The sequence below is a fragment of the Triticum dicoccoides genome, chromosome 4A, assembly GCF_002162155.2.
Source record: "Triticum dicoccoides isolate Atlit2015 ecotype Zavitan chromosome 4A, WEW_v2.0, whole genome shotgun sequence".
In the NCBI taxonomy this organism is placed as follows: Eukaryota; Viridiplantae; Streptophyta; class Magnoliopsida; order Poales; family Poaceae; genus Triticum; species Triticum dicoccoides.
Genome location: NC_041386.1, coordinates 283,464,240 through 283,490,258, shown reverse-complemented (window position 1 = coordinate 283,490,258; position 26,019 = coordinate 283,464,240). Strand labels below are relative to the sequence as shown.

Here is a 26,019-nt window from a genome sequence, read left to right as displayed (position 1 = left end):
TGGCCAAACTCCTCTTGGTGGGCTTGTTTGACTCTGTTGTCCTACCTCCTGTTATCATCAGCAATGGTTGGCTCGGCAATTATGATTGATATTTGGACTAATGCTTTAGGTGATGTGTCTCCCCATGCTCCCCATATCGATTCACTTGTCGTTGATGCCAACACATGTCATGTGGAGGTCGTTGAGTTGTTATCCGATACATGCCTTCCCAAGTAGGTCTACAAATCGAGTTTTTTGACCCATAAATTAGATAACAAACATTTTGTAGGATCATAAACAACATCTCAAAAATCTTGCAAAGAAACGCACATAAGTGCTAGGCATTATCACATCTTACCAATCCTCTACATCTCCAGCGCCCAAGTGCAAGTCTCTTACGCCCAAGCTGGACTGCTCGCACGCGAGAGATGGATACGAAACACAAACTTCATGGTTCAGTTCTTGGCATGACAGAATAATATTGCAGTTGGCACGACAAGATGAATGATTATTCTCTGTCTCATAGTCAAATTATGAAACCAAGTTTGAAACCCTTAATCTTTAGAGCATCTCCAATAGATGATCAAAATTTGGAGATGTAAAACTAGGTGTTGTATATTTACATCACCAAAAAGTGCTTTTTTACCTCTCTAAAAAAGAGCCGACTCCAACAGATGATGTAAAATTCCAACTCCAATAGATGAAGTATTTGAAGATGTAAAACTAGTGCACTAAACCTACTGTCGAAACTGTCAAATCTCGTGCACTCCTATTGTTGCTCGCCGGGGGCGGTGGGGATGGCCGGAATCGGCCAGCGGTGGAGAGGAATGGGTAGGGGAGGTTAAGAGGAAGCCAAACCGGTTGCGGCAGCACGGGGCGGCCGGAGTTGCCTGTAATCGGCCGATGACGACGGCGGCGGAAAAAGGATCAGGCTAGTGGCGGGCTGGTGAGGCAGGCAATGGGGATGGGAGCGAAGTCGCGACGGCCCCGGCGGCCGCCGGAAAGGCATTTAGGCCAGCCGCAGCCGCGGGAGAAGCTTCAATTCGGTGATGGCCGAAAGTGAATCAGCGACTGCTGGCGGCAGGCCGACGGGGCAGGCGGGGGGACAAGGGCGAAGTCACGGCAGGCCCGGTGATACGGGACGCCTTGGAAATGATCTTTCACGGTGCCAAAGAACTCACAAGGAGCAGCAACAAACTCACTCGGAACTTGTTTCAACAAACTTTGTTTCTCTCAAGTGGCAAGAACAAGAGGAAACACTCTCAGATAAACTGCAGCGGATAACTAACTTGATTTACAAGGATGCAACCCAAAACATGAAGCTTGTGAACCTATGAAGAATCACAAGAGGGAACCACAAGGATCCTATATGAATTGAGGACAAGCCCTCCAATCCACACACACGAGCTAACACTCAACAATACTAGTGCTCACAGCACAACACAACCTTACCGGCTGTCTACAAACATAAACTCAGAAATCTCATGCCCCCCTTCACATGGAACAGCTGTGGAGTATTTATACTAGAAGCACCCACTAGTTAGGTGTGAAAACAACTCAAAATGAAGGGTAAATTCGTGAGCCCCAAGCTGTAGAAAGAGCAAACTTGTTGAGCCTCGCGCTGTAATAAATTTCTGGACAGCTTGCATGGAAACTTGCACAACTTTTGACTCAAGACCTCAAATGATGCACCGTTTTTTTTGAATGAAAGTTGACTTCAAAGACCATCTTTTCCGGCCTCTATAAAGTGCTAGAGACTTCCAGAATTAATTAGGTTTAGGTGGGAAGTTGCAGCTGGAAATCTGATATGTCATTTCTTCCAAAATAGGGACCGGAAGCTTCCCAACTAAGATAATGGTTTTGCCCTTGTCTTCCTTTGGATGCTCTAATGGTTCGCATTTGTGCTAGCATTAACCTCACTCTTGGATGCCTTGGTCATGATCTGGTCCACATCACCCGGCGGCCGCCAAAGAAGGCGTTTAGTCCAACCGTAGCTGCCGGAGAAGCTTCGATTCAGCGAAGGCCGAAAATGAATCAGCGGCTGCGGGCAGCGCGTCGACGTGGCAGACGATGGGGGACGGGCGGGCGAAGTCGCGGTGGGCCCGACGGCAGTTGGGCGAGGGGGGCGGTGTCGATTTGGTGCGGATTTGGCCGGTGACAGAGTCGCACGAAAGGGGAAGGAAATGGCAGCTGGGCGGTTGGCGGACGGACGCGTTTTTACATCTCCTGTAGGTGGAGATGTAAATTTGCACCACGGGGTGTTATAGTTTACATCTCCGGGAGATGTATGTTGGAGCAGTGTTTTTGGGCCTCAGAGATGCAAAAGGTAGTTGTTTTTGCATCTACATCTTCTGTTGGAGATGCTCTTACAAGATGGGATCCCTCTCTCTCCCCCTCCCCCTCCCTCTCTCTCATCATTTCCTTCGATTAGTCGTGTGCCCCTTCCTTCCCTATTCTTGCAGACTCAACTAGAGCGCATTCATAGGTGGGCGCTCCAATTAGGAAAACTTAATGTTTGTCCAATAGTCCATCAGACTGCTCCACCGCTACAATGTCTCATCCATCATGCTCAAGCTTGACATTGCCAAAGCTTTCGATTCTGTCACGTGGCTCTTCCTCCTTGAGGTTCTGCAGCATCGTCTGTCCCAGATGGCTCACTAGAATCTCACTCAAGTTCTCCACTGCTAGCACGAAGCTGCTGGTTAATGGGAACGCCGACGAATGTTTCTGGTATGGCTGTCGTTATGGCATGGGTATCCCACATCTCCCCTTATGTTCATCACTGTGATGGACATCCTCAACGCCATCTTCAAATAAGAGGGGAGAATGTGGCTTCTCTTCTTCGTTTGATTAGTGGATGTTCGTTATCGCCTTTTGATTTTCGTTGATGATGTGGTCCTCCTCCTTCGGCCTGTCACCTCTAAGGCCTCCACTGCCCTCACTCTACTCTGTGCATTGTGTGCCACCCAAGACCTACACAGTAATCTTGGGAAGCGCTCCATCTCACTTGTCGATTGCGGCATTATGGTCCTTTCCTCATTCATTGATGTTTTGGGCTACCTAATCCGCCCCTTTTGGATAACCTACCTAGGTTTGCCCACCTCTCTCTTAGCATTCAAAACTAACCTCCAACCATCTCCCTTAAGTTTATCTAAACTAAGTGCAATAGCCTTGTTTTTAGAGTGTCTCTTCCCCTATGGCTTCTGTTGTCAGCCGCATCAAGGCTGGATTTCATCTATGGTTATTAGCTAGGCTGAGTGTGTCAAATCGAGATGAAACTTAATCTTTTTACGTGTGGAGTTGCCCTTGCTGATACTTGTATTGTCGAGTGGCTTAAACGGTAATGCTACTTCTTCCTTATTGACAAAGGCATGCAATCCTTTTTTCTCGAATATGCACGAGTGTGCATATTATATATTAAAGAAGAAAGGCAAAAGCATGCCTCCACCGAGATTACAAGAGTTTCATTACAATGGACTACTCATTCGTCGCCCACCACTCTAGCCGAAGGAAGAAAGGGTCTACATTCCCTTTGAACTTGCCGGCTTGCGACCGTAACCTTCCCTCCGCCCTAATCCTACCAATAAGTCCAATAATAGAAGGCGATGCCCCCTCGAAGACAATCGCATTCCTATGCTTCCACAGCTCCCAAAGTACAAGTAGGAAGATAGTATGGAGATCGTTCCGATTGTTGCCAACCACACCAGGGCTCTGACCGTTGAGCATCATTGAGATTTAATCCTATGGGACAATAAAATAGTGATGATGGTGACACGCACGGTGCCTCAAGCTCGTACCCCTTCGCTTGTACCCAAAGGCACCCACTCGCTTAGGGTTTCCGGCGCCGTAGGAGCCGCCAAGGTCTACCTCGTCTCCTATGGTCTAAGGCCATGGAGGTGTGGTGGATCTTGGCCCTTGCCGACGGTGGGGCTCCGTTTTTAGGTGTTTTTTGTTAGGGTTTGTGTCTTGCTTAGAGAAATAAAGCGGCGACTCTTTCAAGATGAAATAAAGTTCTCCCCATCTAGCCCCCATTCATGTGGTGCTTCTAGCATCATCGGAGGCATGTGGAGATTTGTCTATGGTGGATCTCATGGGATTCGGTCGGTGTTTGTCTTCAATGGATCCACACAGATCTGGTCTTTATTCGTCTTTGTTCGTATGTCTACAGGTTAGACCCTTCCGATCTACGCGTCTGCTTATCGACGGTGGTTGTTGTTCTGGTGCACTGATCCTACGAGGCCTTAGCATGACGACTTTCCAACTATCTACTACAATAAGGTTTGTCCAGCTCCGATGAGGAAGAGGCGGTGATGGTGGTGCGCCTTCGCTCACTCTAGTCCTCTTGTAGTCGTTGATGGGTGGTCTACGGACCTAGATGTATTTTATTTTTTTACTTCCAATGTTCTTTATACTACCTTACAGTTTATGAATAGATCAAAAGTTTTCCCCAAAAACATAGTGATGATGTTCACCGATGAGCTGGTGACCATATCTTGGGTGCTTGCGGAGGAAACCGTTCATGGACAGCTTCCTTCACACACCTTGAATAGATGGACTATATGATTGGCTCGCTGGTGTATAGAGAGGCCAAGGAAGATCCTCTTGGACAGAGAGATGGAGGAAAATATCATGGGTTTAAATAATGTGATGGGGAGTGCAACCAAAGCCAAATGATTTCTTGGAGTTCACTTAAGAATTTGCTTTGGATTGTGGATGCAAGTAACTCTCATAGAGAATGCCACAGAATGTTCTACTTACAACAGCAAACAAGGTTGATCTACAGAGCATGTCTAAATTTTACAATATGGTGTCAGATTCAGTACAAGTGGATACACTTCAACAAGACAACCGCGAACCACCACAACCTCTAACTCCGGTTTAACATCTACAGTAGCTTCCATCAAGTCTTACCTTACAATAATTCTCAGGAAAAAAACAAAGGCTCAAATTTGACTACTGCTTTGAACAATCATCTTCTTTTCGTAGTTTTCTCAGAAGAGGTATCTTCAGATTGTGCCAGAGTCAGCTTGGAATCCTCATTGATGTTCCATTAGTGGGTGGGTTTGTAAGCTCTTCCGGAATTGCAAGGGCAGAAGAGTATTGCTTAATCCTCAAAGAAATGAGAATGCTGGACACAATTCCAAGTATTGGGAACAAATAAGAATAGACATGAGATTTCTTAGATCCTGTAGTGGAGGCCACCGCTGCATCAGCAAGGCTTACAATGGAAACATTCTGTAGGATCATTGGTAAACAGCCAACAATTGTAGGAAGGAGAAAATCTCCAAAAAATCCAACATCTGTGGCAGATAGAGCGTAGTTGATGATGTACGAAGGCAGAGGAGAGAATCTAGCGAGTAACACAAATTTCCAGCCATCCTTCTCAACACCTTTAACCACAACATGGAAGTACTTATTTCTTTGTAACCATTCCATTGCTGAAGTAAAATATTTGAAAATTGCCCTGGGAAAATTCGGGAAAGAACCATGAGAAAAAAGGACTGGAACCAAATTACAAGCAATGAATCTACTTGTGTGCACAAACTGCAGAAGGCAAAAATCTCTGAAAAAAATTCAACATCAATGGCAGATAGAGCAAATGATTACAACATGTAGCCATGGCTGCAGAAGCTGATAAGGCATAAAACGCGTTTCAGGACATCAATCTGCCAGTTGCACATCAAAATAGAGAGTGACCAACACTGGATCCATCTAACGTGTGAAGTGACTTCACCGAGGGTACAGTAAAGGCTAAGGGCCAGCTTGCATGGACGTTTTTTTGGTCAATTCGGGTGTAAATTACAGGCACCCACAAAAATTCATCATTTCCAAAACCGATTGCCATTCCTTGTCATATTAGCCCCATAAAAACCACACGGTTTGCCAAATAATACCTCTGTCCACAAATGTAAGACGTTTTGGCAGTTTCAATTTGAACTGTCAATAGAACTGCCAAAACGTCTTATACATACTGAAGAGAGGTGTACAACCGTAAAATATATAACTCTCCTTTTGACCTCTGCTTTCTTTTCCGTGTTTGCTCAATCTCCAGAGGCATCAGGGCAAGGCCAGGCCGCGGCCACCTTTCAGTCCGGCTGCTTCCCTGCTGCTCCTGCCTTTCGAGCCCTCCACCCTCAAACCCCGGTGCTTCCCTGCCAAGGGCACCGCCCCGCCTACGTATGGAAACGACCATGGCCAGAAGATCCGCCGTCGGCCAGCAATTGCGAGAGCTATGCGTAGGGTGTGGCTGCAGCAGTGAGCACCACAAGGTCAGACATGGCGGCAGTGTAGAGCCACCGCAACCCTATGGAACGATGCCGGCGAGAGGGCCTTGAGCCCAGCCACCTACTATTACGATCGCGGCAGCCTTGGGAACAGCACCTTGCTGCAGATCCTCAGCGCGACACCATGTAACAGAGCTCGTCGGTGGCTGGGAGGACCAGCGGTCCTCGCAAGGGTGCCACCGCCGGCTCATCTACAACAAAACAATGACACTCGCCTTACTCATTTCTGTCCACGCAGCCACTGGCTTCATCGTTCTCGTCAGTAACGGTGGCGCCGGCATCAAGCTTGCCGTGACGGGGCACCTGTCGATGGCCAGAACGATTAGTGCTTTTGGTGCTCTTGGAGATGGATGTGCTCCCAAACAGCCTTGTACAAGGGAGAGGATTTCTGGTGGTTCCTCACTGATGGCTAGTAAAATACCGTTGTAAACTTATTCGTGTGCCCTGTTTTACAGAGTTGCCAAGCGGGGCCTAAAGAGGTCATTTTCCTTCCCCAGAGAAATGTTCGCCTGGATTCACTGTAATGTGTTCGCTGATCAGCCTTTTTGAGCTATCTTAAGGCCGCATAAGAATCTTCAAGTTCGATCAACTTTGCTGTTGAGGTGTCATACTGTATACTTTATGAACAACATGAGTTAACACGTGTATTTAAATATTTTGCATAATGTGGGTATGACTGAATTTGTTGCCCAGGAATCAAAGTAGCGGTGGCGGCTAAACACTATAGCAACCACCAATGCACAACACATTTGGAGTGTTCTAAAAGGCTCCTGCCTAAGCAGCACAAGTTTCCCACCTGACTGGCAAGGAAGCGAATGTCTAGCCTTCAGCTAGCCAGGTTTGTTCTCCATGTACAGGTGCATATGATGTCGACCGTGGAGTATAGCTTTATAGGTAGCAAAATCAAATTTCAGCTGGTATTCACTGCATACACTGCATCATTAATCTACAAATATATTGGTAAGTTTGAAAAAAGATTTAACCTCCAACACTATATACGCGGCACCTAAAATCGCGTATATTGTCCTTTACTCTAAATAGCTATGCTTCTTTCCCGACCTTCCTGGAAAATTGGGTCATTGCCGTCTTTATATCATCTGTTACTAGCAATATCAGTTTTAGTTTTTGCATTAAGAAGTCTAAGGTGAACTGTATATAGAGTATGGCCAATGGCAGAGTTAGCACCCGGCGAGCCCGGGGGCCTGCCCAGGCTCCGGCGACGAATCACCATTGCTTCATAGCAGAAAATGTTAATTCAGCTAAGAGTTCCTTTGGGCAAATTCTGATCAAGTGGCCACACTTGACTCTTTCCCAGACTTGCAGAATGGGCTGGCTCCGCCACTGAGTATGACTAGAATCTAGAAAGTGTAATGGTCCGGGTGCAATTAGTAACTACAAAAAAACCCTGCTCAGCACCTTACTGAGACACTCAAATGATGAAATAAACCATAGATACAACCTGGTGATTGGTAAAGTGAGTTCTAGCCTTCTAAGAATCTGCAGCTTCAAAGTAAACCTGTTTAAATACTACGAAACATTTAGGTGATAAACCAATAATACAAAAGTGTTCGCACACTCATCCAAATGTCCTATATTGGGTAAGCCCAGCTTACGTCCTTTTACCACCACTCTGTTAGGGCACCCATTGTGGCGTAAAATTGTTGAGCAGAATTTCAGATTTTTAACAAAGGGTGGATTTTATTTGACTCAAAATGAAGCATCAAGTACAAACTTAGTGAGCAGACACCCGGCTTCTGCATAACTAGGATGCACACAGCCAACACCAATGCACACACAGAAAATCTGCCGGCAAATAGCAGTCATATAAGACCAAAGCTATGCCTAAGCAAGAAAAAAGAAAAACTCCGAAGAGATCAAAACTGCGATCGACAAACTATAGCAATGACCATATCCGCACCAACCATTTCTTGACACCACAAAGAATACGAGGATCTTCAACAGTAACGCCTTCACGAAGGGAGCGACACTCGAGCGCCGCCGTCACCGGATCAAACTACCAAGGCCAGAGTTTAGGTTTTGGCCCTAAAGAACCAGTCTGAGCATATCCTAGCAATGCCTTCAACAAGGTAACAACACAAAAATATCGCCATTGCTAGGTATAACCAACTCAAATCAGACCTAGGTATTCACCCCGGAGCTCGAGACCAAGTACTCAAGAAGTACCACCATCAAAGTCAATCATGTGTTATCGCCACCACTTCCACGCGAACATAGCAACTACAAGCGCTGGGCTAGAAAACCGACCGTCACTGTTGCACAACCATACCCTCTGGGTCAAGCCATCGTCCATAGATTGCATCTCACCATCGAAGGAATCTACCAAATCTATAGACTAACCCTCGCAATGACCTTTCGGTGGCGATCGCAATCCAAAGCTAGGCCGCCATCGCAGGCGGAAGTGGTCACCGCATGGACCAACACTGACGGCGGAGCACCTCACCGTTGACTGCCACCTCACCGGAGAGAGCTCTTCCCAAGGGCCGACATTACCGGACAGGAGCACGAGACGCAGATCTGTCCACTTGCCGCTCGCCAAGAACCAGAGGGCCACCACCCGCCTACGCACAACACCCATGGCCCCTGGCCCACCTCCACCAAAGCGCTCGACGGCCGGCAGCCAACGCCCAATGCCACGCACTAGAGCAGCCGCCCTGAGCACCCGTGTGTAGCGCCGGCCGAGCCTAGCTGCCGGATCAGAGAAAGCCTTGGCCATGACACATGCCGGAGGTCGGAAGCCGCCGGATCAATGACCAGAACGCTGAAGGGCGCACGGGGATCGCGCGCACGCCGGTGGTAGCCGTCATGGAGCTCACGCTAGCCAAGGCAGCCATGGCCACGCCGCAAGAAGAGGCAACGATGCAAACCAGAGGAGGCCAGGACCAGCTCTGACAGCACAGGCCAGGCATGGGCGTTGGCATGAGACAAGCGGGGAGGGAGGAGCACGCACACGCGGGTGGGCTCCCACCGCCCTAGTCACCATGAGGGACTTTGCCCTGGCGACTCCAGCTCGCTGCAGCGAAGGACAGGGCAGGCAGAGGGAGACTAGGCGGGGTGGCCACCCGAGTCGCCTGCAGGGACGACGAGGGGACATGTGTGTGTATTTCGGATCCCTTGTTACTTTCTTTCCCTCTTGTACAACAACTCCTAATTTGTGATAAATAAATAAATCCAAACTAGTCCAGAAGCACACAGAAAGGCTGAGATTTCTAAGTAAATGTGTAATTTTGCTCGCACCTAACTCTAGAAAACCTTGCCAATCATCTAAGAAACCGAACCTTAGATCTAAAGTGGCAGAGCTTTAAGGGTTACAAATATGTCAATGAATAGACTCAAGAAAGGAAGAAATAAAGGGATGTACCCTCTTGTTAGCCCTATGCTTCAGCAACGCAAAATCCCCCTTAAATCTAGCCAGCCACAAATTGTGTGAAGGTTGCACCCCTCTGAACAACTTATCATTCCTTTCTTTCCAAATATTCCAAGCTGTCATCGAAAACACCTCCATAAACATAGGTTTGTGCCATGCTCTTCGCCCTTAATGCATCAATTCAGATCGTATGTGTTTGGCCAAAACATGGCTAGCGTGTCAGCAACAAGCAAAGGCAAACTCAAAGTGTGACGCGGAGCATCCTATGGTCATCCCCATGTACACTATGACTACTCCCCATGACCCAAGGAGACATAAGACGAGACCTCAAGCATGCGCCATTGGACACAAGGTTAACTCGCTCCTCTCCGAACCTTCACTTTCCACATATGAGACATGGCTACTACCTCAAATGTATGTGCTATGCATGATCACGAACCAAGAGGAAGACCATGAAGCAGCTAGGAACATTGGACGAGAAGGCGAGGAACCGGAGCAAGAGAAGGAGCTGCCAGAAAGCTACAGCTCTCGGACGTCCGACGATCACCGGACGGCCGACGATCTCCGGACGTCCAACGCCTGGAGACTTCACCAGCCAGAACAACTACAGACGAAGGCCAAGTCTACAGCGCCCGAACGACCGACCCCGACCGGAAATCCGACGCTACCGGACCAGAGCCAAAACGTCGAAAGTCCGGCCTCCTCCGGACGACCGGACACTCGCGAGCGACCGGACGACCGATACCCGTCGGACGCCTATCTGCGCACAGCTTCAGGCCCGAGGCCCATGTACCCGTTTCGCCCCTCACTTAACCCTTCGTGGCTCTAGACTATATATACTCCTTCACCTCCACCATTTTAGGGTGAGCATTGGTTTAGCTCATTTTGTGAGATAGAGTTGTGCTCATCCACTTGACACTTTCTCCATCGAAGACCACGGCCTTACGGAGAAGATCCCCAAGTGGATTCAAGACCCCTCACGGGAAGACCTTCAAGACCTCCTTCTAAGGGGATGAACTAGTTACTGTGTATCTTTCCTTTGTTGTCTTTGGATCTTTGTGACCTCGTGTGTGTATGGATCCAGCACATGTGTGATCGTATCTTGTTGATTTGAGTGTTTCCTCTCGTTCCCCTCGTGTTTTCCTCCTCATGTTCTTCGTGTTCGTCGTGGGAATCCCCTCCATTCGTGAAGATCGGCCTAGATCGGGTTAGCCCCGCATCATATGGTATCATGAGCCATGGTTGATCACAAATTTGGATCCCCTACCCCCGTTTTCTGCGTTGTCGAGACACGCGATCGAGCGAGGAAGATCAGAGAGAGCGATGAACACGAACGAGAGAGAGTCAGTTTTGTGCTGCCACCAACTGCGCAGCGTTTTCTGTTGATTGCTTCTGTTTTATCAAAGTACAACGATAAAAGAGCTAACTAACTCCTGGTCAGCTGGTATGTGATCCGAGACGGCCGCGCCATCCCACGGCCACGTCCACAACCGCTGCTAACCAGGAGGATCCAAGAGAGAACGTGCAATGAGCACTTCTCCTACTCTACGTGCATGCATGGGTCACATCAGATCGGATGTGCCACTTATTCTAACAGAAAACACAAAGAAAGAAAAGGCAGCCATGAGATTAGCTAGGCCTAACATTTCACCCCCTTAACCTCATGTCCCAATGCTGATCACCCCAAGCCTCTGCCTCATCTCAATGAAACGAACACGCCCGAGTGCCTTGGTCGATGCATCAGCTAGTTGGTCTTGAGTCCCCACATGATCGATCTCCACTTGTCCCTTCTCCATGCAATCTCTGACAAAATGGAACTTCACATCTACTCCCTCCGTTCCAAATTACTTGTCGCAAGTAAGGATGTATCTAGATGTATTTTAGTTCTAGATACATCCATTTCTGTGATGAGTAATTTGGAACGGAGGGAGTATATGTTTGCTTCTATCATGATGGACTGGGTTCTTGCTCAAAGCAATCGCTGATTTATTGTCCACCAACAGTCTGAATTTTGCTGGTGAGACCCCTGTCATATCTTCCAGCGGCCGGCTTAGCCACAACCCCTGGCATGTCGCAACAGCTATGGCCACATACTCCGCCTCACAAGAAGAAAGGACAACAATTTTCTGCTTCTGAGAACTCCAAGTGATCAGGTTCTTGCCAAGAAAGAAGACATGTCCAGAGGTGCTCTTGTGATCGCCGGTGTCGCCGGCGTGATCACTATCACTGAACCCAAGCAACTTGGCACTGTCCCGACCTCTCTTGTAGTTGCATCCATGGTGCATGGTGCCTTTGATGTACCTCAGAATTTGTTTGACTGCCGCACAATGGTGTGTGCTAGGTTTCTCCATGAAACGGCTGACCATACCCACCGAGTGTGCTATGTCAAGCCATGTGTTCACAAGATAACGCAGGCTTCCGATCACTTTGCGATACAGAGTGGCGTCAAATGGCTCTCCGTTGTCTTCTTTCTTCAGTTTGAGATGGCACTCCATCGGAGTGTGACACCCATTGCAACTTGCCATGTTTGCCATCTCTAAGATCTTCCCAGCATAGCTCTTCTGACTGAGCATGATGCCGCTGCTGTTCTGCTCCACTTCAATTCCTAAGTACTCCCTCCATTCACTTTTGTAAGTCATTTCAGACAACTCAAAATGGGCTGTTTTGTACATCGTCTGAAATGTCTTCAAGGTCTTATAAAAGTGAACAGAGGGAGTAGTAGCTTAACAGTCCAAGATCACTCATTTTGAATAGCTGTTGCATCTGGATCTTGAAAGAGTTTATGGCTGCTGCATTTGTGCCAGTTATGATCAAATCATCCACATAAACACCCACCAGCAGATACGAGTGCGCGTCACCATGTCGGTAGACGGCGTGTTCCAGCGGACTGCGTGTGAAGCCGAGAGCAGCCAGCGACTCGTCCAGCTTCACGTACCAATCGCGCGGAGCCTGATGCAATCCGTACAGCGCCTTGTGGAGTCGCAGTACACTATCCTCCTTGCCGGCGACCTTGTACCCCGGTGGCTGAGCGACGTATACCTCTTCATGGAGATCACCATTCAGAAAGGCAGATTTCACGTCCATATGATGGACCTCCCAGCCGGAGTGTGCCGTATTGTTTCCATGCGAGCTACGGGAGCAAAAACCTCCTCAAAATCCAACCCCTGGCGATGGACATATCCCTTGGCGACGAGGCGGGCTTTATGCTTGATGATGTTGCCCGCCAGATCACGCTTGACGCGGTATACCCACTTCAGCCCGATCGCCTTGTGTCCGGCCTGGAGCTGAGCTAGCTCCCAAGTTTTGTTGTCGATGATCGACTGCATCTCAACATCCATGGCACCCTTCCATGCCTTGCTTGCAAGCGCTTCGTCCACGCCTCGTGGCTCCTTGGCGCTGAAGAGACAGCGCACTAGCAGTCAGCGCTCGAACTGTTTGCGCACCGCCTGGTCCTCGGTCTCCTCCAGCACACTCGTGAAACGCCGGTAACGAACAGGCTGCCCGGTTGGCACATCACACCTGTAGTCGTGGGACTGAGGCATGTCCCAGCCGGCCCTCGGCGAGTCCGTGGGTGTCACCGGCTCGGACTGCGACGACTCGGGCGTGTCCGTCGATGGCGTGGCGACTGCAGGTGACCGCGGCGTCCCCAAGGCTGGTGTAGAGGGTGTCGCCGCGCTTCGAGGAGTGACCGGCGGGGTTGTCGACCCACTGTCAATCTCTTGGACACTGTTGTCCATGGTGTATACCACGGTAAATGTCGCCAGCGCCACGGTGACTGCGCTCGTGCCCGGGGTGCTCCAAGCCCATGGCCTGCTCTCCTCAAAAGCAATGTCACGAGTTACCTGGACTTTCTTCGTTGCTGGATCATACGCTCGGTACGCCTTGGAGCCCTTCTCATAGCCAACGAACACCATCGTCGTCAACCGGTCGCTCAATTTGGTGATGTCGGGGCCGACGCGCTTGACGTGAACCGTGCACCCAAAAGTGCGCAACTGCTGCACGTTGGGTTTACGGCCATGCCACGCCTCGTAGGGCGTGACATCCTCTAGGCTCTAGGTCGGCGCGTGGTTCAGCAGATAGACGGTCGTCCTCGCTGCCTCTGCCCAGAAGAACGCCGGCATGCCCATGCTCTTCATCAGGCATCGGGCCATCTCCACTACAGTCTGATTGCGGCGTTCGACGACTCCGTTTTGCTGCGGTGAGTATGGTGCAGTGGTGAAGTGCTTGATGCCGTTCTGATCGCAGTACTCACTGAACTCTGTGGAGTTGAACTCGCCGCCGTGGTCCGATCTGAATGCACGCAGCTTGCATTTTCCGTTAGCTTCGACCAAGGCATGGATCCTTTTGAAGCGTGGGTACGCCTCGTCCTTGGACTTCAGTAGTTCTAGCCACATGTAGCGACTATGATCATCAACCACAAGCAAGTAATACTTGTTACCTCCTGGAGTCGTCGGTGTGATCGGCCCGCACAAGTCTGTGTGCACGAGCTCCAGGCCGCGTTCGGCTCGGTACGCCGTGGTCTACGGAAACGGCGCTCGGTGTTGCTTCCCAAGAGCGCAACCATCGCAATACTCCTCAACCCGATCGATCACGGGCATGCCGCGCACGAGCTGCTTGGAGGACATGGTTCGAAGCGCGCGGAAGTGCAGATGCCCCATGCGCACGTGCCACCTCCAGGGCGCGTCATCCCCTTGTGCCATCAAGCACGCTGGCGCGTCGATGGTGAGCGCGCCAGTGTATAGCCTGCCATGACGCCGTCAGCGATGCTTATGATGCAGCCCGCCTCGTCTAGCTGCCCCATGAACACGATGTTGGTGTTAGAGTTATATTATAAGTCATGTACCCCTTTGTATTTATCCCGTTATATAAGGGGTTTCCTGCATATGTTTCACATCTGTACATGTATATATATCGGCCTATGGCCTCATGGGAATACAAGTTGCATATTCCTAACATGGTATTAGAGCTAGGTTAACTTTTTTTGCACGCTGCAACTCGTGCGATTGATCCGTCTCTCCTCCCGATAGAGGCCACAGCCTCGATCTCCTTGTCCCGCTCGGATCCCGTCCTGGATCGGATCGGGCCTCCTCTCCCGTTCTCGATCCTATAAGGATCGCTCGCAGCCCCTCCCCCGATCGATCGCTCGCAGCCCCTCCCCCGATCGAGAAGGACGCTCCCGCTCGAGCTCGCCCTTGTTCCGACTCGCACAGGCCCTGCTAGATCCCGCCGCTGCCTCCAGCTGCCAGCCACCCCTTGGTCTGGATCGACCGCCTGCTGCTCCCCCGATCCCGTCCTGTTGCCGATTGGAAGCTGGTGGTCTCGTCCTTGCTGCTCTCGTCGGATTCTGCTGATTTTGGATCTCTGCTAAAAAAACAAAAAAAAGAAAGAAAAGAAAAAAAAGAAGATATGTCTGCTGCATCAGGCTATGTTGCTGTCCCTCGCTGTCCGGTGATTTTCAATGGTACTAACTACACCGAGTTCACTGGCTTTATGCGCATTCACATGCGTGGCATTCGTCTCTGGGGTGTTCTTTCTGGCGAGGTCTGCTGTCCGCCACGTCCGGTTCCTCCGGTGGCCCCTACTCCGCCGACTCCACTGGTTCTTGCTCCGGATGCTAATCAGGCCGCCAAGGATGCGGCTAAGCTTGCTGATGAGGCTGCTGATCGTGCTTATGATGAGAAGGTTTTGGCTTATGAGGAGGCTCTTCAGATTTATCATGGTGCTCTATCTGCTTACACCTAGTGGCTGCTGATCGTGCTTATGATGAGAAGGTTTTGGCTTATGAGGAGGCTCTTCAGATTTATCCTAGTGCTCTGTCTGCTTACACCCAGTGGCTTGATGATGATGCTCGTGCTGCTGCTATTCTCACTGCTAGTGTTCTGCCTCAGTTTGCTTCTGAGTTTCTGGGTCTTCCTACTGTCTTTGAGATGTGGACCCGTCTTCGTCAGCGCTATCAGCCCTCTGGTGATGCCTTATACCTTTCTGTGGTCCGTCAGGAGCATGCTCTTCAGCAGGGTGACTCTACTGTTGATGACTTCTATGCACAGAGTTCTGCTATCTGGCGCCAGCTTGATTCTCTCCACAGTGCTGGTTGTCGTACCTGCCCCTGTTGCCAGGCTGTCCAGGCCAATTTGGAGTTTCATCACGTCTATGAGTTCCTGTCTCGGCTCCGTAAGGAGTTTGAGCCCCAGCGTGCTCAGTTGTTTGCTCGTGGCCGTATTTCTCTCATGGAGGCGCTTTCTGAGATTCGTGCTGAGGAGACTCGCTTACGTGGTGCTGGTTTGCTGGAGGTTCCCTCTGTGCTCGCTACTCGTGCTCCTACGCCACCTGTTGCACCGACCCCTTCTCGCTCGAGTGCTCCGCCGCTCTTGCCCACTCCTTCTGGAGGCTCAGGTCGCCCCCGTCCACATTGCGACTACCGCAACAATGATGGTCATCTTGAGTCTCAGTGCTACACGAAGAAGAAACACCTGCGCAAGGCGCGATCATCATCTTCAGGGACTTCGTCATCTACCTCGACAGCTTCAGCCATTACTTTGACTGAGCAGGATATTCTAAGACTTAAGCGTCTGCTCGCGGCTTCAGGTTCTTCCTCGACGGGTACTGCTGGTTCTGTGACTGATGCTTCCCGCACTGAGCAATCACCCTCTACACAGTCAGGTACATCCCCATGGGTTCTGGACTCTGGAGCTTCTTTTCATATGTCTTCTCATTCTTCCATTTTGTCCTCTCTTCGCTCGCTGGATTCTCCTGTTCATGTCCTCACTACTGATGGTACTCCACTTTCTGTCGTTAGTAGAGGCACTCTTACCACTCCTTACTCTGTTCCTGATGTTGCTCATGTTCCTCGACTCACCATGAATCTGTTTTCTGCTGGTCAACTTACTGATTCTGGTTGTCGCGTCATCCTTGACGTTGACGTTTGTTCTGTCCAGGACCGTCGCACGCACACTCTGGTTGGGGCTGGCCCTCGCCGCCGTGATTCTCAGGGTCTTTGGGAGTTGGACTGGCTTCATGTTCCTTCTGCTGCCACCACTATCGCCAGTTCCTCCGCTTCAGTCGCCTCTGTTACTGGTTCCTTCAAGCAGTGGCATCATCGACTTGGTCATCTGTGTGGTTCTCGGTTGTCGTCTTTAGTTCGTCGAGGCCTTCTGGGGTCTGTCTCAAGAGATGTCTCTTTAGAGTGTCAGGGTTGTCGTCTTGGCAAGCAGATTCAGTTACCATATTCACATAGTGAGTCAGTGTCTAAGCGTCCTTTTGATTTAGTCCATTCTGATGTATGGGGTCCGGCTCCTTTCGCTTCCAAAGGTGGTCATAAATACTATATTATTTTCATAGATGACTTCTCTCGTTACACATGGCTTTATTTCATGACTTCTCGTAGCGAGGTGTTGTCTATTTATAAGCGTTTTGCTGCCATGGTTCATACTCAGTTCTCTTCACCCATTCGTGTTCTTCGTGCTGACTCTGCTGGCGAGTATATCTCTAAGATGTTGCGTGGTGTTCTTGCTGAGGAAGGCACTCTCTCTCAATTCTCTTGTCCTGGTGCTCATGCTCAGAATGGTGTGGCTGAGCGAAAGCATCGTCATCTTCTTGAGACGGCTCGTGCATTGCTGATTACTGCCTCTCTCCCGCCTCATTTTTGGGCTGAGGCCGTCTCCACCTCCACCTATCTTATCAATCTCCAGCCTTCCGCTGCTCTACAGGGTGGTGTTCCTTTCGAGCGTCTTTTTGATCGTTCTCCCGATTATTCGATGCTTCGCTTGTTTGGTCGTGTTTGCTATGTTCTTCTTGCCCCTCGCGAACGCACCAAACTGACCGCTCAGTCTGTTGAGTGTGTCTTTTTAGGCTACAGTGATGAGCATAAGGGCTATCGTTGTTGGGATCCTAGCGGTCGTCGGATGCGTATCTCTCGAGACGTGACTTTTGATGAGTCTCGTCCCTTCTACCCACGCCCATCTTCCTCGACCTTTTCAGTGGAGGATATCTCTTTCCTCACTTTTCCTGACTCACCTATCACCCCCGTCGAGCCTGTGCCTATTCGTTCCGCTCCCTCTGCTTCTCCACCTCTACTCGATTTGATGCCACCATCTTCCACGGTCTCCTCGTCTAGCATGTCACCGGATTCTACACCTTCATCTCCGGTGACTTCTTCGTCGCCACCCCTCGATTCTACCTTGGCGATTCCTCCTATTGTTCCATCTTTTCCTCAGTATTACACTCGTCGTTCACGTCCTGTGGATGTCTCCGTGGATGTGTCGTCATCTTCCTCTCAGCCTACTTATGGCTTGCGTTCTCGTCCTCGTCCGCCTGTTGATCGCTTTGGATTTTCCACCGCTGGTGCTGCTGTTCTTGAGCCGACTTCTTATCGTCAGGCTGTTGTTCATCCTGAATGGCAGTTTGCGATGGCAGAGGAGATTGCTGCTCTTGAACGCACTGGTACCTGGGATCTTGTTTCCCTTCCTCCCGGAGTCCGTCCCATGACTTGTAAGTGGGTCTACAAGGTTAAGACTCGCTCCGATGGTTCTCTTGAGCGTCACAAAGCTCGTCTTGTGGCTCGTGGTTTTCAGCAGGAGCATGGTCGTGATTATGACGAGACTTTTGCTCCTGTGGCACATATGACCACTGTTCGTACACTTCTTGCCGTTGCCTCTGCACGCCACTGGTCTATATCTCAGCTTGATGTTAAGAATGCTTTTCTTAATGGTGAGCTGCGTGAGGAGGTGTACATGCAGCCACCACCTGGGTATTCTGTTCCTAATGGCATGGTCCGTCGTCTTCGTCGCTCTCTCTATGGCCTTAAGCAAGCCCCCCGTGCCTGGTTTGAGCGTTTTGCCTCTGTGGTCACTGCTGCTGGTTTTTCAGCAAGTGCTCATGATCCAACATTGTTTATTCACCTTTCTCCTCGTGGTCGGACTCTTCTTCTCTATGTTGATGACATGGTCATCACTGGGGATGACCCCGAGTATATTGCCTTTGTAAAGGCCCGTCTTAGTGAGCAGTTTCTTATGTCTGATCTTGGCCCTCTTTGCTACTTTCTTGGGATTGAAGTCTCTTCTACCTCTGATGGCTTTTTTATATCCCAGGAAAAGTATATCCAGGATCTTCTTGCTCGTGCTGCTCTTACTGACGAACGCATTGTTGAGACTCCTATGGAGCTCAATGTTCACCTCCGTGCTACTGATGGTGATCCCCTCCCTGACCCGACGCGTTATCGTCATCTTGTTGGCAGTCTTGTCTATCTAGCTGTCACTCGTCCGGATATCTCTTATCCGGTTCATATTCTGAGTCAGTTCGTCTCCGCTCCCACATCGGTCCACTATAGTCATCTCCTTCGTGTTCTCCGATATCTTCGGGGCACAATCTCTCACCGTCTATTCTTTCCTCGCTCCGGTTCTTTACAGCTTCAGGCTTATTCGGATGCTACGTGGGCTAGTGATCCTTCAGATCGCCGTTCACTTTTTGCTTATTGTGTTTTTCTTGATGGTTCTCTCATTGCCTGGAAGACGAAGAAACAGATTGCAGTTTCCCGTTCGAGTGCCGAAGCTGAGTTGCGAGCAATGGCTCTTTTGACGGCAGAGGTGACTTGGTTACGGTGGTTACTTCAGGATTTTGGTGTTTCTGTCACTACACCGACTCCGCGCTTATCTGACAGTACAGGTGCTATTAGCATTGCGCGTGATCCTGTGAAGCATGAGCTCACCAAGCATATTGGTGTTGATGCTTTCTATGTACGCGCTGGTGTGCAGGATCAGGTTATTGCTCTTCAGTATGTGCCTTCCGAGTTACAGTTGGCGGATTTCCTGACGAAGGCCCAGACTAGAGCACAACATGGCTTTTATCTCTCCAAACTCAGTGTTGTTCATCCACCATGAGTTTGAGGGGGGGTGTTAGAGTTATATTATAAGTCATGTACCCCTTTGTATTTATCCCGTTATATAAGGGGTTTCCTGCATATGTTTCACATCTGTACATGTATATATATCGGCCTATGGCCTCATGGGAATACAAGTTGCATATTCCTAACAGTTGGTGCGCAAACTTGGGATGTAGAAGACATCGGTGAGTGCGCGCTGACCGCCGCCCTGGCAGCGAAATACCACACTGCCGCGCCCCGTATGGCCACGACGGAGCCATCGCCGAACTTCACCAAGCCGTGTACGGTTTCATCGAGCGACGAGAAGACGTGTCTGTCACCCGTCATGTGGTTACTGACCCCGATGTCGAAGAACCACACCCCATCCGGCGAGGGGACTGGCATGACCTCCTCCTCATTGAGATACACCTCTTGAGGCGCCACTAGCTGTGTCGAGTCAACGCGGGTGACCATGGCCATGTAAAGCCCCTGATCATGCTCGGCGCCAGCTTGTACAAGGTTGGCATGCTCCTGCTTGCCCTTCTGGTCCTCGTCCTTGAGCCGAGTCCTGCACTCCTTTTTCCAATGCCCAGGCTTGTTGCAATAGTGGCACTTGCCCTTTTTCTTCCCGCCGGAGCCACCCGCGCCCGCGTTCCCCGGCACAGGCTTGCCACCGTCTTGAGACTTGTTCTTCCCCGGCGACTTGTTCTTGCTGTTGCCGCCGGATGATGACCCGCCGGAGCCGAGCTGCCGCTCGCGTGCGTCCCACTCAACGGAGGAGTACATGAGGCGCGCGCCAGACTGCGCTGTGTCGTCCAGATCGCAGTGATCTTCACACGCCGACAAGCACCCGGTGAGCTCTTCAATCGACATGGTTTTGAGGTCGATGAGGGCCTCGATCGCCATCGCCATCTGCCGGTACTTGCGCGGCACAACGTGGAGGAACTTTTGGACGGCCTTGTGCTCCGTCACCGGGTCGCCATACAGCTCGAGATCGGAGACGAGGCCGGAGAGCCGCAGCGCGAAGTCTTCGACGGACTCACCGTCCTTGAAACGGAGCTCTTCAAACTCCCGGCGGCGCACCTAGTCCTTGGCCTCGCGCGCACTCGTTGCCCATCCGGAGAGTCTTGATTGTCTCCCAGGCCTTCTTGGCCGTGTCCTTGGCGGCCAGCACTTGGATCATCTTCGGTGGCATGCCGGTGAGGATGATCTGCACGCGCGCCGGTCGTCGTGCTCGTCGGCGGCGTCCTCAGTCACCACGGACCAGACACGGGCGACCTGCAGCTTGACTTGCATGACAAGAGACCACTCCATGTAGTTTGTGCGGGTGAGGACCATGGATGACGAAGAGGTCTCGCTCTCCCGCACAACCCGCTCGACGATGCGGAGCTCGTCGCTGCCGACGCGCCACGGGTGTTGTGGATAGTGGCGTCTTCGGCGGCGACTTCGTCCCGCTCTTGTTCTTCTCCTTCTCAGAATCGGTGTCAGGCATGGTACGCCGCAGATCGGACACCGCCAGCCATCGAAGAGTGGATCAAACACCACGTAGCTCTGATGCCAATTGTCGTTGTCGAGACACGCGATCGAGCAATGAAGATCAGAAAGAGAGCGATGAACACGAACGAGAGAGAGAGTCAGTTTTGTGCTGCCACCAACTGCGCAGCGTTTTCTGTTGATTGCTTCTGTTTTATCAAAGTACAACGATAAAAGGGCTAACTAACTCTTGGTCAGCTGGTATGTGATCCGAGACGGCCGCGCCATCCCACGGCCACGTCCACAACCGCTACTAACCAGGAGGATCCAAGAGAGAACGTGCAATGAGCACTTCTCCTACTCTACGTGCATGCATGGGTCACATCAGACCGCATGTGCCACTTATTCTAATAGAAAACACAAAGAAAGAAAAGGCAGCCAGATTAGCTAGGCCTAACATTTTCTAGCCTAATTTTGCTTTGTTCTTGCCTAATTTCGAGAATCCCCATCAAAAATAGCCTCAAATTTTTTTGTTATTTGTTGGTTTGGTGAAGTTTTGTTGATTTTGATCCATGGATTTGCCCCACTTTTCATCCACGAAATCTCCTCAATTTTGCCCTCAAAATCATCAATTTCCGCCCAAAATCGCGTCCCGAATCTCGGATCTCGAGTTGACCCCGACCCACCGGACGACCGACATCTACCGGACGTCCAGAGCCTCCTGAACCACCGGACATCCGAAACTTTCCGGACGACCGGTGCCACCCAACAAAAAGGAAGTACCGAATTTTCAAAGCTTCCGGACGTCCGTCCACCGGACATCCGACACTTACCGGACGTCCGGTCCCTGTAGATATTGACTTCGGCTGATTATTTTTTCAGCCATAACTAATTCATCCGGACTCGGATTTTGACGTTCTTTAGCTTGTTTTGAAGCTCTTGACATCATCCTTCCCACAAAAATACTACCTCCATCATTTGACTCCATCAAATTTTTGGAACTTTGGCATCTTTGCCTAGGGCCTCCACCACATCATCCGCTATACCACCACCGACTTCTGCAACCTAACCCTTTTTTATCCCCATTGCATTTGTGGTTGCTTGTGTAGTGATTCGAGTCTCCTAAGGTGTTTCGGCTACTTGGGGACGGTGACTTCTTCATCAACCACCACCATAACTTCCGCATAACCTCGCCCATCATACACTTCCCCAACTTCACCCAATTTTGTTTGCGTTGTGGTTCGTGTCTCCTAAGGTGTTTCGGCTACTTAGGGACGGTGACTTCAACTCCGACTCGCATAACCCATCATTGCATTTCCGCAATCCCTTTGAGCTTCCGAACACCACCACCGCTTTCCGCTACCACCATTTGACTTTTGCCTTTAGATTTTGAGTTCACAGTTTTTTCGTTTCCTAAGGTGTTTCGGCTAATTAGAAACGGTTCTACATCAAGAACACCGCCACTCATCATCGCCACGAACGGTAACCTCGACGACATCATTGTACATTCTCCTTGCAATTGCATTGTTAACCCCAAGCCATCTTTGCGTAACTTTTCCATGGAGACTAGCCATTTGAGTATTGTCGGGCCACGCTACTTGTGCACTTTGATCATCGAGACGCATCTCCCATTGCGTGCATATCTCATTGTATCATTTATTGTGTCACAAGATTGTTCCCGCATATACACAATTGCTATCTTGGTTTGTGCAATTCGCATAGTGGCCATACAAAAAAAAAAGAAGTCGTTGCATTTTTGTCTCTTATAGGTTGTGCACAAGTGTCATATCCGCCTATTGAGCAATCGTGCTAGCGTCTCTCTAGAGTTGTGCAACAAGAACATTTTCCGTGTATTCCATATTTTGAGCTCATTCCTTGGTTGCACGACCCCATTTATCTATCCGTGTGTGTGTTTCCGTGTGCCACATATTGCTATTGGTCTACTTGTTTCACTTGCGAATTTATGAATCTCTTTCAACATTATTGACTCTTGCTAACATTTTGTATCAAATTGTTGTGTCACTATCCTCACCAAGCTCCACCAAAAGCTTTACTTGTGTAGGTGTGAGAATTGACAAGATCCGGTACCAATTGTGCTATTTCCTTGATACATTATTGAGTGATCATTGATTCATCTTCAACATCGGGTAAGGTACATTGGCCTAGTTCTTCTCTTTCTTCCACTCACATTCGCTTGAGTCTTGTGATGGATAGGCGGAGCATTTCATCTCCGGTCTTCGACATCTACGGCACGAACAACTCCAACACCAACACTAGCCACTTCAGACTACAACGAGCAATGCAAGGCATCGAGAACATCGCCACCGACTTACGACATTCCAAAGCAAGGAGAAGGGACTACTTCGCCGACACGTTCAACTACCACAAGAAAAGGATGGACAAACACATGGAGGAAATCCGACAAATGTTGTCCGACTACATGTCTTCTTCCCCTTCATCATCTTCAAGGCGGCGGCGAGCGAGTCGCAAATCTTTGGAGCTATGATGGACGATATTGCACCCCCCCACATGGTACCATCAAGTTGATGAAGCTATTGACCAAGTGTCAATTTTTGCAACCTCACCTACAACACATGAGTGGAGCTCTCAAGGTAACATAGGTGATGGTACTTCTCTCGTCCCACTAGTGGACTATCTTGCAAATGATTGCTTGCATGATGATGACCACCTTATGGATTCATCGCATACTATGTCTTGTTTCGATATACCACCCATTTATGATGAATATGGTGATGAGCATGTTGACTTGACTTGCTGTGATGCTATGCTCCATAGGATATCATGTAAAATTCTATTGGTCACATTATGTTTGATAATCCTTTAAACTTGTCAAATGCTATGAGTGAGATCTCCCATATTGCATTTCAATCTCAACATAGTAACTATGCATGCCCCAATAAAATCAAACATATTTGCACTTATGGCATAAATGACGAGATAATGGTCATTAGCTTTTGTTTTTCATGCGATGATATTGCCATGCTTCCTTTACATGATTTCCGCAATTCATCTACTATAACCATGCCATGATCACATAGAACCAAATATGTTTTGTTTCGGATGTTGTCAATATTCTCCATGTGATGTTTCCATTAATGCTCATGAGGAGACCCCATAGTTTCCTCATACATATTAGAAGATTTTGATGCATTCCATACTTTGCATGATTCCCATGATAGTGTACACCATATGCATTCCATGAATAAAAATGCTCTACATATTTCTCATGATGCATTACACAATTTGAGTCTCCATTATGCTATACATAATAACAAACCTCTCCTCATGCATGTCATTTATTTGAGCATTGAATATTTTGTGCTAACCAACACATGCACATGTGCATCATAATGGATGATGTGTACGTATACCACGCACACACAATTTTTCCTTTGCCTTTGTTTTGTGTAGGTACTTATGAACACTCGTCAACCTCACAATCCCATAAGTTGACGAAACGAGCTCTTGAGAGCAACAATAATTTGAGATCCTGTGAATTGTCCTTCATGTTACAGTATATGTGGATTGCACTAGTCCTTTCCATCAGTTCGGACTTTTGGTTGTGTTGGCTAGTGCATGAAGCTTAACATGGTATCAGAGCTAAGGTCCTGGCTTTCGCAATTTATTAAAAATTGCTGGTAGCCCCCCTTTGTGTCCACGTAGAGGCCTCTTGAGTCATACGTGAGTTTCGCGCGCCGGCGCTCTCTTCCGGTTGCACGTGTTGACTTGTCTTCCCCGTCACACGTGAGAGGGGGTGTTACAGTATATGTGGATTGCACTAGTCCTTTCCATTAGTTCGGACTTTTGGTTGTGTTGGCTAGTGCATAAAGCTTAACACTTCACACCGTTCCCTTCGCGCAAGGACTACGCGCATCTCTTTTACTTGGCGCTCACACGGCTATGGGCTATATATCACTTGCTACTTTATGTACATCATACCATGTTCACTTTGCATGTTATGCCTCTTTTATATGCTTTTGACATGCAATTGTGACCCTTACTTGCATTTTACCCATGATTCACCATTATACTACTTTTATGTGTATTTGCATGCTTGATGAAGATCCTTGTTGCTATTGCCATGTTTACCATGTGCCACATGCTATTGTTGATTCTTGTGTTGGAAGAGTCATGATGTTCCATTGCTATTTACATAGGACTTCTTGTCAATACAATGATGATACTTTACTCATATCTTGCTTTCATACTTGTGCCATGTCATGTGCATTATGTATGCCCGCTATTTGCACGCATGACATGTTCGCCATGATTCCTTCTAGTATGTTGCATCTTGGCACTACTAGCTTGCATGACTTGTTTAATATGATCACTTGCTTTGTCGCATCACCCATTATACATAAGTGCTCATTGCATTGGGTTGATAGCGTATATATACATGCCTCTCACTTGATTTATCTTGATCATTGTCTCTTGTCTCCATTAGTTGTCTCTCTCATATCCACTTGTAGTGAGTGCAACAATAACATGCTTATTGATATTGGAGACTTGGACACCTTATTTGTGAAGCATGCTTGTTTAATTGAGCCTAATGTCTTTTGTTGTAGTCACATCATATGCTTTCATACCATGCCACATCTTGTACTTTCTTATGATAAGAATGATGAAAACACTTGTTGGGTATTTCACCAATCGAATGCTAGGTTTTGCATTTCCGCTAACCTCATTTGTTTTTCTGAGTGTTTGTCATGTTCTTTCGTTTTGGAGAATTCGCAAGATAGTACCATCACAAGACATATTGGTTATGTGAAGGCGTACATGATGTGCGACACCAACATTTTCAAGAAGCTACTAAAGGTGAACTCCTTCACTTTGAGCCATCCTCAAATACGCATATTGGATGGATCATTCTTTCATTGTTGTCTCCTTGTCTACATGATACATCTATTGGATGGAGGACCGACATTGGAGATGAACCCTTTGGATCTTCAAGTTGAGGCGTGCCCGGACTTAGTGGATGCACCACCAGACCACCACTTATGCCACTTAGTCGGATCTTTCCC

General features: G+C 49.0%; 1 protein-coding gene across 1 annotated transcript in view; it reads right to left on the bottom strand.

Annotated features, from left to right (window-relative positions):
- Positions 1–4,663: 4,663 nt before the first annotated feature.
- Positions 4,664–26,019, bottom strand: part of LOC119285792 — a 30,276-nt gene continuing 8,920 nt past the window's right edge. The window contains 2 exon segments of the mRNA XM_037565123.1: positions 4,664–5,022; positions 5,025–5,443. Coding sequence (XP_037421020.1) covers positions 4,949–5,022; positions 5,025–5,443 — 493 coding nt within the window. The 3' untranslated portion in view covers positions 4,664–4,948.